Here is a 15389-nt window from a genome sequence, read left to right as displayed (position 1 = left end):
CTCCACACAGAGCGGTGCTTGCCTTCTGGAGCTGTCATAGATCTCCTGGTTAGCTCATCTTCCTTGCGATTTCCCTGCTTGGCACAACTCCTGGTGTATGGCATATCACAAGGATTCCTTAGTGTGAAATGATCATAGGTAATGTTAGAAGTTGTATAGTGCTCTGAAATTTGAAATGATCACGGTCATGTTATCTCACTACCCACAATGATCATTCATATAAAACATATACTCATAGGCTAAGCATTGGAAATAGAACTATAAATAACTTGAAAAGAATCCTTGTTTTTGTGGGAATTATATTCTAACGGGAAAGGGGTCAGAGGGCCAGATAGGTGGGGCGATGACCCAGTTTTGCAGAGTCGAAGGAGGCTTCTTCAGGGAGTGCCATCCAACCCGGACGCAGGCAGGTGAGGCTGTGCAGATGGAAGAAGGGAGGAGAGGCTTTCAGGTGAGGAGACGGGTCGTGCAAAGAACAAAAGCTCCAAAGACATGACTTTTTTTGAGAACTGAAAGGAGTTCAGTCCTACCGATCTCAACTTCAAGGTGGGGATTGGCAAGAGACAAACGAGAACTTACTAAGTGGCCTTTTGTAAAGACTTATCTAAGATGTCTTGGGGAGCCACTGAAAGGTAAGAAGGTGGATGGAATGAAAGGGTGGCATCAGTAGGTTTGTGATTTAGACAGATTTCTCTGGTTGTGGTCTGCGGAATGGATTGAAGACTAGTACAAAGGACCAGATTACATTGAATTACATTACACGTATCAAATAGTCTCCATTGTTGAAATAATAACTTCAAGAGAATTATATACATTTCAATGAGTGGAAAAAGTATTTGTAGTTTTCTAATGCAAAAAAAGCAAAATGGCTGTCTGAGGAGGCCTTACAAATAGCTGTGAAAAGAAGAGAAGCAAAAAGCAAAGGAGGAAAGGAAAGATATAAGCATCTGAATGCAGAGTTCCAAAGAATAGCAAGGAGAGATAAGAAAGCCTTCCTCAGCGATCAATGCAAAGAAATGGAGGAAAACAACAGAATAGGAAAAACAAGAGATCTTTTCAAGAAAATTAGAGATATCAAGGGAACATTTCATGCAAAGATGGGTTCGATAAAGGACAGAAATGGTATGGACCTAACAGAAGCAGAAGATATTAAGAAGAGGTGGCAAGAATACACAGAAGAACTGTACAAGAAAGATCTTCACGACGAAGATGATCACGATGGCGTGATTACTCACCTGGAACCAGACATTTTGGAATGTGAAGTCAAGTGGGCCTTAGCATCACTACAAACAAAGCTAGTGGAGGTGATGGAATTCCAATTGAGCTATTTCAAATCCTGAAAGATGATGCTGTTAAAGTGCTGCACTCATTATGCCAGCAAATTTGGAAAACTCAGCAATGGCCACAGGATTGGAAAAGGTCAGTCTTCGTTCCAGTCCCAAAGAAAGGCAATGCCAAAGAATGCTCAAACTACCGCACAATTGCAGTCATCTCACACGCTAGTAAAGTCATGCTCAAAATTCTCCAAGCTAGGCTTCAGCAATATGTGAATCGTGAACTTCCAGATGTTCAAGCTGGTCTTAGAAAAGGCAGAGGCACCAGAGATCAAATTGCCAACATCCGCTGGATCATGGAGAAAGCAAGAGAGTTCCAGAGAAACATCTATTTCTGCTTCATTGACTATGCCAAAGCCTTTTACTGTGTGGATCAAAATAAACTGTGGAACATTCTTCAAGAGATGGGAATCCCAGATCACCTGACCTGCCTCTTGAGAAACCTGTATGCAGATCAGGAAGCAACAGTTAGAACTGGACATGGAACAACAGACTGGTTCCAAATAGGAAAAGGAGTACGTCAAGGTTGTATATTGTCACCCTGCTTATTTAACTTCTATGCAGAGTACATGATGAGGAACGCTGGGCTGGAAAAAGCACAAGCTGGAATCAAGATTGCTGGGAGAAATATCAATAACCTCAGATATGCAGATGACAGTACACTTATGGCAGAAAGTGAAGAGGAACTCAAAGGCCTTTTGATGAAAGTGAAAGAAGAGAGTGAAAAGGTTGGCTTGAAGCTCAACATTCAGAAAACGAAGATCATAGCATCTGGTCCCATCACTTCATGGGAAACAGATGGGGAAACAGTGGAAACAGTGTTAGACTTTATTTTTTTGGGCTCCAGAATCACTTCGGATGCTGATTGCAGCCATGAAATTAAAAGACGCTTGCTCCTTGGAAGGAAAGTTATGACCAGCCTAGATAGCATATTAAAAAGCAGAGACATTACTTTGCCAACCAAGGTCCATCTAGTCAAGGCTATGGTTTTACCCGTGGTCATGTATGGATGTGAGAGTTGGACTGTGAAGAAAGCTGATCGCCGAAGAATTGGTGCTTTTGAACTGTGGTGCTGGAGAAGACTCTTGAGAGTCCCTTGGACTGCAAGGAGATCCAACCAGTCCATTCTAAAGGAGATCAATCCTGGGTGTTCATTGGAGGGACTGATGCTGTAGCTGAAACTGCAATACTTTGGCCACCTCATGCGACAAGTTGACTCTCTGGAAAAGACTCTGATGCTAGGAGGGATTGGGGGTAGGAGGAGACGGGGACGACAGAGAATGAGATGGCTGGATGGCATCACCGACTCGATGGACATGAGTTTGAGTGCACTCTGGGAGTTGGTGATGGACAGGGAGGCCTGGCGTGCTGTGGTTCATGGGGTCGCAAAGAGTCGGACACGACTAAGCGACTGAACTGAACTGAACTGAAAGTTAATGCTTTAGGAAAAAGGAGAGAAATCTCTTCCCTTATTTGCAAAAGAGATAATTAAGCATATGATTTTAAATTTGTGTTTATTTATATTTGACTATATTTGAGAAACTCAGAAATTAAAATAACAACAATTTTCTAAGTTTGGATGAAAGATTTTCGAGGGGAATTTTTTCACCAAAGCCTTGATGTTCTAAACAGGTTATGCTTAGTTTTACATTTATGTAATATTTGTTATCAAAATACCAGGTGAAAGAGGACTTCCCTGGTGGAGCAGTGGATAAGAATCCACCTGCCAGTGTAGGGGCCATGGGTTGGATCCCTGATCTGGGACGGTTCCCCATGCCATGGAGCAACTAAGCCCTTGCACTACAACTCCTGAGCCTGCACTGTAGAGCCCACAGGCCACAGCTACTGAAGCCCACGTGACTAGAGTCTGCACTGCCCGCAACAAGAGAAGCCCCAGCAATGAGCAGCCTGCACACTGCAACAAAGATTAGCCCCACTCTCTGCAGCTGGAGAAGGCCTACACAAAGCAACGGAGGCCCTGCACAGCCATAAATAAATACATACAATCATATTCAACATACCAGGTGAAAGAAGACAATGAACCTGTCATAGTTCATCACTTTGCAGCACATCTTTCTGTAGATCAATAGCTCTATTTCTATATTTTGTAGTGTCATAATTTCCACGGAGATAATTTGTTCTTTTTTCCTCTGATTCTGAAAAAAAACAAACTGGAATTCTTTTTTTACATCAATTGTTACATCTAAGATTGTTCTAATTGGGAAATTGTGAAATTAGTTCTATTTTTCTATATTATTTGCCGAAGCCTGTGTGGTTTCTAAATATTCTCTCAATATACTTATTTATTAGAATAAAAGTATACTACATTAGATGTAATCAAAATTGAGTATTTAAAATTACTATTAGTTGTATTTTACTTCTTATATACTTCATAGTTAAAATAATTCATTTGTTAATTTCCTCAGGGTGCAAACTTGACATTTTTGAGTTCTGATCATCCCAGACTTCCAGAAAGTGTAAAAGAAAACACAGTGCTTACACTTCGAATCACAAATATTGACTGGAGAGCTTTGGATTCTCTCAAGTAAGACACACACACATGCATTTGTCATTTTAGAGGTATTACTATTTTTTACTATATAAAAGGGAGATTGTATATCAAAGTGTTTTGATTTTAGTTAAGATTTACATTAAAAAAACAAAGCATAGCTATACATGTCTATTTTATGTGCTGTATCTTGTACTCAAATATACTCCATGTGTGGGAACAGTTACAATCAAATGGAGATTTAAGATGTCCCATTTTAAGTTAGTTGAAGTACTTTCTTAATTTGCCTATATTATAACATTTTAATTTTAGTAAATGCTACCAAAGTAATACATTTTAAAAGATGAGATACAGTATAATATAATAACTTTTCCCACGTTTTTAGAGTGGTGCTTTTTCTAAGCACTAAAAAAATCTTGGGTCCCACATGCTTGTGGTATTCATTGATTGATAATATACATAGTGAAAAAATAATGCTATGAATCAAAAGCTTTTAAATGAATTTGAGGTTTTTTTTTTTTAAATCGCAGAAAATTTTTATGCTATTCTTATGGAGTGTTTTTTTGGTCAAGATTACAGTAACTGGTGTACTATCAGTGCATTAGAAGCCATTTGCCTAAGTTGGCTGTAAGGAAGTCCATGCTTGTCTTTTATTGTCTTTTACTCTATTGTTCAATATGATTGTATTTTTTTTTTTTTGCTTTTTAAAATAGAGTATTTACATTTAAAGGTAAAACTACTTTTAAATAATAGTTTTAATTAAGTTTTTAAAAAGAAGATTGAAATAATTATAAAACTGAATAAAATGCTTAAAGGTAGTTCTTGGGAGATATAAGGATTTTAGTTTTGATTTAGCATATTAAGGATTAAAGCAGCAAGCAAAGGTGGGAGACTTGATTAATCTCTAAGTACTCTTGTACCTTTCTTTGAGAATGTTTTGAGTCTAAAGCAGGGAAATCTTAGAGTTCCTATACTAACAGTATATTTGTATTACGGCAAACATGTCAATTGCAGAACTGATTCCGTGGAACATAATGATGTGACCAATGAAGAAGCTAATGACAGGATGATTTTCAAGGCCATTCAAGGTGTGTATCATTACCATACTCTCAAATAGTTTTAATTTTCAACCATTTTCTTTGTAAGGAGTAAGGCATTATTTTCCAGATATTACTTAGTTTTATGACACTTCATTTATATTGCCTATTTGCTTCCTATCTTTTTATTTTATACACAAATACATATTTAAAAATATTTTTAGGATTTCTCCTACTTCAATGAGTCTAACTGAATAACTAGTATTATTTATGAACTTAAAAATTTTAGAAAGTGCTAGATAGTGTGATTTTTATTTATGAAATGGATATGTGATTTTTACAATATAGTACTCATTTTATATATTATGGTATCATAAACAGATTTGTGGTGGCCTAGTGCAGAGAAGGCAATGGCACCCCACTCCAGTACTCTTACCTGGAAAATCCCATGGACAGAGGAGCCTGGTAGGTTGCAGTCCATGAGGCTGCGAAGAGTCGGACATGACTGAGCGCCTTCACTTTCACTTTTCAGTTTCATGCATTGCAGAAGGAAATGGCAACCCACTCCAGTGTTCTTGCCTGGAGAATCCCAGGGACGGGGGAACCTGGTGGGCTTCTGTCTATGGGGTCGCACAGAGTCGGACATGACTGAAGCAACTTAGCAGCAGCAGCAGCAGCAGTGTAGAAAAAAAATACTAGACTGGAAGCCATGTTTGGACTCTGCATTCAGTAGACATATGACTTTGTGTATAACTCTTGCACCTCTTTCTTTATGTCTAAAATGAGTATCAGTTCAGTTCAGTTCAGTCGCTCAGTCGTGTCTGACTCCCTGCGACCCCATGAATCATGCCAGGCCTCCCTGTCCATTACCAACTCCCGGAGTTCACTCAAACTAATGTCCATTGAGTCAGTGATGCCATCCAGCCATCTCACTCTCTGTCGTCCCCTTTTCCTCCCACCCCCAATCTTTCCCAGCATCAGAGTCTTTTCCAGTGAGTCAACTCTTTGCGTGAGGTGGCCAAAGTATTGGAGTTTCAGCTTTAGCATCAGTCCCTCCAATGAACACCCAGGATTGATCTCCCTTAGAATGAACTGGTTGGACCTCCTTGCAGTCCAAGGGACTCTCAAGAGTCTTTTCCAACACCACAGTTCAAAAGCATCAACCTCTTATTAGCTTTCAGAGTTGCTGTAGGTAATATGTGAAATATATGTAGGTTTATACACTAAAATATTTTAAAGATTTGTTTCTAGAGTCTACTCTTGTAATTAGTACACTTTATGAGCCTCAAATAGACAAGTCTTTTGTTGACTCTTATAGTCAAGAAGGCAGGAAGGCATTAAATCAGTCATCACAGAAGTCAACATATAATTTATAAATTTTGGTAAGTCCTGATTTATCATATAAAGATGATATGGGAGTAACAAGGCTAAAAGCAGATTTAAAAGTTGTCTAGGATTGGTATTTGATTTCTGAAATATTCTTGATGCTATTGTTAATAAAGTTTATTCTATTATGATCAGTATGACTTGTCACCCTTGTATCTAGTGACATTTTTTCCCTCTAATGCATTATATTTAATAACTTCTCTGGTAAAGTTACCTATATTTTCTTAAGTGAAGATGGTACAAGCTGCATCAAATGAAATCTGTCCCACAAAGAGAATGGGCCTAGGGATATAACTTCTTATAAATTCCTAGCAAAAAGGGTTACTTTAAGTGTGAAAGCATAGGATAGCATTCTAAAGCCTTGATGTTATTAAATATATGCTACAATTTGAAGATTTCAAACGATTTTAGAAATTTTGAACTGATAAACTGTCAGGCAGATCACTCAAAAATTTGTAATTCAGTTGGTAACAACAAAAAAGAGGAAAAAGATGAAAAATATAGGCTCATCAGGTGAAGCGGAAGCCTAGAAAATTTGTAACGCTGAGGTTACTTTCATGCTGATAAAGGGAGCCATTATTTTCCTATATTTAAAATATCACACCCTCACCACACAGTGGTGCTATAGCTCTGATATATTTTACGTGTGATTTTGTATATAACCCACTTTACTAAAAGCATTTTATTTTTCAAAGCCTTTTGTCAGTCATACATATGATCTGGTTGCACATTCACATCCCTTATATTAGATGTATCAACTTTTTTTTCTTACCAGAGAGACAATTGCAATCTGATTCATTTGTGCATAGAGATAATCAGCTTCCATCTCTCTTCTTCCTAAACAGACAGGCTAAAAGAACAGCTACATCAAAGAGGTGTTCGTATTTTGACTGGATTGGGAAAATACCTTCAACAACTGGACAAAGAAGGAAATGGACTTTTAGATAAGGCAGATTTTAAGCAAGCTCTAAAATTATTTCGCTTAGACGTGTCCGAAAACGTAGGTACCACAGATAATTCTCCGCAGTGAGTGACTATTATTCTTCAGTGGCCTTATTCACTTTTCTAAACTGAAATTTTTGTAGTTCATTTGTCTCCTTCTTTATGCCCCATTATCAGTATTAAGTCGTCAGGAAAATCTCGTTGATTTTTTAAATGTCAACATTCATCCCTCCTTCATATGCTTGTTAAGAACCTAATAAGCAGGCATTGTTCTAACTCTGAGAAGACATACTTTGTACTCTTAAGGTCTTTATAATCAAGAGAAAGAAAGATATAAATGATTACAGAAAAAGCATGGTAAGTGTTAAAGAGAGAACGCTTTTGGAACATGTGAGATAAATTGCAAGCCAGGTTATGGAGAAGGAGGAGGAAGTTCATGGGATTTCTGGAGTGGATATGTATCAGAACTGAGTTTTGAGGGATGAGGAGGAATTAGGCAAACAAGAGGGGAGGAGGAGCATGGATCAGACAGTGGCTGCTTGAGGAAAGGGAGAAGCATATGAGAAGGCTTCAAGAGGAGAGGTGGTGTGACCATTCCAGGAATTGCCCCAGCGCCTGTACACCCATGGTTCCCTGCACTGTGAGTGGAGGGCCAGCAGACCTCTGCGTCTGCTGGCTGGAGTTTTTCACCATCAGGTTTTCTCTACTCAGAGCACTTCACTGACACCTCCACCTGAAGAAGCATCCCATCCGAACCCTGGTCCTCTCTGTACCATTTACCCAGAATGTAAATGTTTTCTTTATGCCACTTCATATATATTCTCTTATTATGAGTGGTCCTCATCCTACTGGAGGCATTCCAGTAGGTGAAGTGACTTCTTATTTGTCACAGATATAATACATTACAAATAATTAAATGCTCAAATTCAAGTAAATGGTAGCATTTTTATTGAAAGGAATAAATTTAAAATGATGCACTTGATTTATTACCACTCTTAAATGTTTCTTAACTTTATGGAACTATCCCCATTGCAGAGTTCCTCTGAATAAGCTTTCTTAGTACCTTTGATTGGATTTATATGCGACTTTTTGGAATTTCCTTATTAAGTCTACTACCTTGTCTCAGGCTAGGTATAGCCCTAGACAAAAGATATAACCGAAGATATAACAAAATACTGTGATGATTATAGTCGTGGCCACATTTAACTTAAAGATGTAACAGTAGTCTCTCTCTGATTACTTCTAGGATTTTGAGTCTTTGTGGCTAATCCTAAATAGCAGTGGCAACAGCAGGGCTGATTACGGAGAATTCAAACGTGCCATAATTGGTGAAATGAATGAATATAGGAAATCATTTGTTCGAAAGGTAACTTTGTAAAGTAACCTTTCAAATAGTTACTTTTAATAGATTGTTAAGTACATTCTTAAATCTTTAATGAATTACCACTGAAAAAATTTTAAATCCCTTTCCCTGCAGTGTACTGTGGGTTTCAGTTCAGTTCAGTTCAGTCGCTCAGTCGTGTCCGACTCTCCGCGACCCCATGAATCACAGCACACCAGGCCTCCCTGTCCATCACCAACTCCCAGAGTTCACTCAAACTCATGTCCACAGAGTCGGTGATGCCATCCAGCCATCTCATCCTTTGTTGTCCCCTTCTCCTCCCGCCTCCACTCTTTCCCAGCATTGGGGTCTTTTTCAATGAGTCAGATCTTCGCATGAGGTGGCCGAAGTATTGGAGTTTCAGCTTCAGCATCAGTCCTTCCAATGAATACTCAGGACTGATTTCCTTTAGGATTGACCAGTTTGATTTCCTTGCAGTCTAAGGGATTCTCAAGGGTCTTCTCCAGCACCACAGTTCAAAAGCATCAATTCTTTGGCGCTCAGCTTTCTTTATAGTCCAACTCTCACATCCATACATGACCACTGGAAAAACCATAGCCTTGACTAGTTGTTGTCAACTACTTTGTTGTCAAAGTAATGTCTGCTTTTTAATACGCTATCGAGGTTGGTCATAACTTCCCTTCCAAGGAGTAAGCGTCTTTTAATTTCATGGCTGCAGTCACATTCGCAGTGATTTTAGAGCCCCCCCAAAATGAAGTCTCTCACTCTTTCCATTGTTTCCCCATCTATTTGCCATGAAGGGATGGGACCAGATGCCATAATCTTACTTTTCTGAATGTTGAGCTTTAAGCCAACTTTTTCATTCTCTTCTTTCCCTTTCATCAAGAGGCTCTTTAGTTTTTCCTCACTGTCTGCCATAATGATGGTATCATCTGCATATCTGAGGTTATTGATAGTTTTCCCGGCAATCTTGATTCCAGCTTGTGCTTCCTCCAGCCCAGCATTCCTCATGATGTACTCTGCATATAAGTTAAATAAGCAGGGTGACAATATGCAGCCTTGATGTACTCCTTTCCTGATTTGGAACCAGTCTGTTCTTCCGTGTCCAGTTCTAACTGTTGCTTTTTGACCTGCATTCATATTTCTCAGGAGACAGGTCAGGTATTCCCATCTCTTGAAGATTTTTCCACAGTTTGTTGTGATCCACACAGTCAAAGGCTTTGACGTAGTCAATAAAGCAGAAGTAGACATTTTCCTGGAACTCTCTTGCTTTGTCAATGATCCTAGATGCGAGAAATTTGATCAGTGGTTCCTCTGCCTTTTCTAAATCCAGGGAATAGACTAAAGTAAACTTAGTTTGCTAGGGGTACCATAACAAATACCATGCACTGGATGACTTATACAGCAGAAAATTATTGTCTCACAGTTCTGGAGACGAGAAGTCCAAGGTCAAGGTGTCAGCAGGTCTGGTCTCTTCTGAAGACACTCTCCTTGGCTTGTGATCGATTGGCCGTCTTCTCTCTGTGTGTTCCCAGGGTCAGTCCCTCGGTCTGTGTGGTCTGTGTCCTAATCCCCTCTTCTGATGAGGATACCCAAAATACTGGATTTGGGTCCACTCTAATGATTTCATTTTAACTTAGTCACCTATGTAAAGACTCTATCTTCCACAGCCACACTCTGAAGTACTTGGATTTAGGGCTTCAACAAATGAATTCTGGGGAGGATGCAATTCAGCCTATAAGAGGTACCGTATATCTGTGACATTATTGTAAATAAACAAACGTCATTCTAGTTTTGACTCATCTACACATGTGGGATGTTGCTTTGGGTCTGTTGTGTGTTTCTATGGATCCACTCCTTTTCTCAATAAAATACAGTTTATGATTCACAGGATTGCATTGAATTAAAGGAGCAGTAAAGCAACTAGTATTTCAAAAGGTAGTGTTAAGTTTCAGGAAATAGATGAACAAAATCCATTTAAAAAATCATTTCATTTTCTCATTGATTTTAATGATAGAATATTTCAAGTTTACTTTTTGAATCAAAATAGTCCCAGCAATTTATCAACTTCATGTGACTCCTAACGTGCAGGCATGCTTAAGTGGCTAGTCATGTCTGACTCTGCGTCTCCATGGACTGTAGCCTGCCAGGCTCCTCTGTCCTTGGGATTCTCCAGGTAAGAATACTGGAATGGATTGCCATTCCCTTCTCTAGGAGATATTCTGGACCCAGAGATCAAACTCTCATCTCCTGCATTGCAGGCAGATTCTTTACTGTGAGGTTTTTACCCAACTCCTCAGTGTTAAAAAGAGGACAGCTAGGGTAACAGAGGTTAAGTTACTTTCTCAAGGTCAGGGTGCTAGAAAGTAGTAGAACTAACGCTTAGGTGCAGGCCACCTAATATCTTGCTCCAGTCTCTTTCTCCCTGTGTTTATGATGCTCCCTTCATATTCCAGTTTAGTACTTTAAACTGCTTTGTTTAGAGCTCAAAAATAGCCTACTGCAGAATGGAAAATTAGGTTTAATGATTTCATAGGAAAAAATAACATTTTTCTCTTTATTTAGGCCTTTATGAAACTGGATTTTAATAAAACAGGCAGTGTGTCTATTATAGACATAAGAAAATGTTATTGTGCAAAGAAGCATCCTCAAGTAATTTCAGGTAAGTACTACAAGTCAAAATGCATTAGACAGATGTAAAGAATAGACTTTTGGACTCTGTGGGAGAAGACAAGGGTGGGCTGATTGGAGAGAATAGCATTGAAACATGTATATTGTCATATGTGAAATACATGACCAGTCCAAGTTCGATGCATGAAACAGGGCAGTCAAAGCTGGTGCAGTGGGACAGCCCAGAGGGATGGGATGGGGAGGGAGGTGGGAGGGGGTTCAGGATGGGGACACATGTACACCTGTGACTGATTCATGTCAATGTATGGCAAAAACCACCACAGTATTTTAATGTAATTAGCCTCCAATTAAAATAAATAAATGTTAAAAAATGCATTAGATTTCAAAAATGTGAGTTAATAATAGTGTATCTATAAATTATATTAATTTATAGCATGGACTTGAGGCCATTAAGAGAGGAAATAGTTATTTTTTAAACCAGAAATGTGAGAGCTTCTTCATTTAAAAATTCATAGGTCTGTTATTTATACTTGTTTTTTTCACTTACGTTTATAATTGAGGTAAACTATTTTCTGTTGAGATAGTGAAAAGCTTGAGTTAGAGCACAATAGATTGAGAGAACAGATAATTACATGAGCGAGTCCTCTTGAGTTTTATTGTCTGCTTATGGTTGAAGATTTAAGGCAGAATAAGGGAATAAACATACATATGTCTATCAAAATTTGAAAATACAAAAATTGCTTAAAGAAAAAGGTAGTCAAGCTGAAATCACTCTTTCCCTTTAACCAGTCATAATACAATCAGAGATATTTGTTTAAATAGCTTATTGTTCTAAGTTAAAAAGTCAAATGAATTTTAAGAAAGGATGACTTAGATGTTCTTTGCTCTCACTTTAAATAGCAAACTAAAGAATTACAATTTTTTTACATATGTGATTCTCAATAGCATCTTCCTATAGTTTAAAATTCAGAGAAGGCAATGGCACCCCACTCCAGTACTCTTGCCTAGAAAATCCCATGGACAGAGGAGCCTGGTAGGCTGCAGTCCATGGGGTCGCTAAGAGTTGGACATGACTGAGCGACTTCACTTTCACTTTTCAGTTTCATGCCTTGGAGAAGGAAATGGCAACCCCCTCCAGTGTTCTTGCCTGGAGTTCTTGCCGTCTATGGGGTTGCACGGAGTTGGACATGACTGAAGCAACTTAGCAGCAGCATAGTTTAAAATTAAACATGTTCAATATAACCCACCAGTAGAAATAGCCTACTTAATGTCAGAAATTAAACTAGAATGATTTAATCAACTGAAAGTTCTTCCAGCAAAGATGTCCATAGGCCTCTAAATCCTGAATCATAGTAATATTTTCTAGTTGCAGTTATGAGTAACTGCTTCATAAAGTAACTAAGCCTTTCACACATTGCATTACTGTGTTAACAGCCTATATATCATTGAAATTGTTTTCTTCTTTCCTCACTTCTAATGGGAATGAAACTGATTCTCTAAAACATGAGCAAATAAAAAAATATCTATAGTAGTAACTGTTATTCTGCCCATACGTATATAGGATACACCACATCAGACTGTTTTAAAAGATGTCTGAAATGTATAGTTAAGTCCCCATCATTAAATTCTAGTTCATGCAAGTAAACATTTAAATAAATTGATGGGTAGTTTGACATAAGATTTCAAATTGCTGAAAAGATTTCACCAGGTGACTTAAGTATTTCTTTATCGTCAGCCATTTCACTGGACTTTTAAGGACATGGTTTCATAGTACTATTTTACAGGACACTCCACAGAGGAAGAAATCAAATCATCTTTTCTAGAGACATTAAAAGATGCCTGCAGCAAGTCTGATGAGGTGTCCTACGGTGAATTTGAAGATTACTATGAAGGTCTCAGTACAGGGATAGTAGATGATGAAGCTTTTGTTAACATCTTATGTACTCCTTGGGGGCTTTAGTTTATTTTTTAATGCATATGTCATTGGCACTGAGCATGGAGAGATGCATGTGAAGTATCAAACGCTCTTCATTCTCTTTGTTTGTTGTGCTCTTAAGACAGCTGAGCCTGGAAGGAGAAGCGCTCAAAAGGATAGATGGAAGGGCGTCTGTACAGTCACACACATTCATGCTGGTGCCCACCTGTTTATAAGTTTCTAATGACCTGTCTTTTTGATTTATTACTTTTCTTGAATATATTTTAGAGGTCATTTTTATTAGCCTTCATAGGAAAGTAGCATCTGTATTAAACAATTGGGGAGCAGCTATGTGAGACCAAGTTTCTTGCCCATTGATGTTTTTGCTACCTATTCCCCCAAATGTAATTGACACCATTCTCAATTTGATGAGCTGAACTTGGGCCCAAAGCCTATGAGACTGAAATAGTTCAGCTTGTTTTAAACATCTAAAAATGTTAAATGAATTAGAGGATATGCAAAAGAAATTTTCCATGCAGTGTGAGTATAGATATTTTCTGTAACATGAATATTTAGAAGATGGAGGTTAACATCAAAAATGCTTATTTAAGCACTGACTTGTCTTATGATTTCTTGTCTCCCAAATCATGTACTATTGTTTGTTCTATCTGTACTTTTATTCTGTTTTTAACTGTGCAGTTTTTAATCTGTGCAGTTCTTATTATCTACATACAATTATTATTTAACTAGAAGCAATACAAAGTGGGAAGAGAAATATTTTCTTAGAATATCAAATAAATATTTTAAAAAGTATATTATCACTTATATGGACTAAGGGATAATTTAATAATTCTTAACCAAATTGTAAAAAGTTCATTTATGTCCTAAAATGAATGTATGCTATTCTAAACAGTACCTTTTTTTGGTATACTGAACAACTGAAACATTTTTTTTTTTATAAATAGATATTTAAAAGTTAGATGCAATCATCCTTTCTGAATTCTTCTGTGTTTCTCACTTCTTGGATATACAGAGAGAAGAAGAACTTTATAGAGTTGTTTTCAAGTTTATAATTTAAAATTTTATATATTAAGATAAGAGATTAGAAAAAAAAACAGTGTCAAGCAAAATAAGAAGTGGTTCAAAATGAAAATACATACTTTATAAAAAATAAATTTTGGCATATACTACATTCATCTATACCCTTGGCAACATTATCAGAAGTGTGATGTGTGTGAACCCCATAAATTTAAAGTAGTAATTTTTCAAGATTTGAGGAGGTATTAAAACTTTCTGCTGAATAATCAGAAACAAAATATGCATAAGTATTTCAGTGCTATTTTCACTAGCTAAATTCTTTATTCCTTGGAATTTTTTTCAATTAGGTTATTTCAATTAAAACAATATGCTTGAAGATGTTTTGACAGAAGTAAGTCTGCAACACTATTTTTGAGTCACATGCTTTATCTTAGAAAATTTTTTCCAACTGTAGTCATTTAAAACCCTATAAATTAGGATTCTTCTAGGGTTTACCATATTAATAGGACAGCCTATTCTTAAATAAACCTCCAACCTCTTAATATAAATATTCATGTGATTCTCTATATTTAAGGGATGTAACTTTTTAATAGTTAATTTCTTATTATTTTACACTGTTATTTCCATATAAAGCTATAAAATACATATTCAATATGTTATTTGGCATATTTTGTTAAATTATAATTGGTGGCACAATAAATCATTCTGCTTTTGTCCCATTGTCTGCATTCTTCTTTGGCTTTGGTATAATAAAATCTACTATTCAGTATTCAGTTTCATAGAAGAGCATTAAATAGAAATTACATTTTCAAACATCCATAGCATAATAACTGACTTCTGCCATTATATTTAAAAATATTAGCTTCATATTCTAAAAAATCTCTTGATAAGCTTTAAAATAGTGTTATATGTTGTAATGATTTTACATGAAGTTTATAGTTAAATGTATTTTACTGTTCTCAAGATCTTTAAAAGGTTAGTTAGTTGTTTATGGTATAGAATTGCTTTTCCAGTTAACCATACCGTTTATTGAATTCTATATCTTGGTTTTACTGTTTCTATTCTTACACTTAAAAGTTTTACAGAACTTTCAGGGAAAATTTACATTTTATTAGAAAAGAGATATTATTTAGGAATGTTTAGCTATATTTAATTAGGAAAGAATATACGTTTGTATGATAGAGCAACTGGAATAGGGTATAGATTAAAGTGTATGTTCCTATTTTAAAATAGCATATGAATATATGTGCTTAAT

General features: G+C 36.9%; 1 protein-coding gene across 3 annotated transcripts in view; it reads left to right on the top strand.

Annotated features, from left to right (window-relative positions):
* Positions 1-14860, top strand: part of CAPS2 (calcyphosine 2) — a 49104-nt gene extending 34244 nt beyond the window's left edge. For 2 of the 3 annotated variants that reach the window (XM_088836804.1, XM_055396095.2), the window contains 6 exons: positions 3761-3879; positions 4858-4931; positions 7112-7266; positions 8455-8574; positions 11116-11212; positions 12966-14860. In XM_088836804.1, coding sequence (XP_088692930.1) covers positions 3761-3879; positions 4858-4931; positions 7112-7266; positions 8455-8574; positions 11116-11212; positions 12966-13141 — 741 coding nt within the window. In that variant the 3' untranslated portion in view covers positions 13142-14860. The remainder of the gene's footprint in view (positions 1-3760; positions 3880-4857; positions 4932-7111; positions 7267-8454; positions 8575-11115; positions 11213-12965) is intronic. The other variant, XM_088836805.1, reaches the window with a different exon arrangement.
* The last annotated feature ends 529 nt before the right edge of the window (positions 14861-15389 follow it).

Source organism: Moschus berezovskii, chromosome 6 (assembly GCF_049115385.1).
Source record: "Moschus berezovskii isolate FMDL1 chromosome 6, NW_MosBer_1.0, whole genome shotgun sequence".
Lineage (NCBI taxonomy): Eukaryota > Metazoa > Chordata > Mammalia > Artiodactyla > Moschidae > Moschus > Moschus berezovskii.
This window is presented reverse-complemented; position numbering and strand designations above follow the sequence as displayed.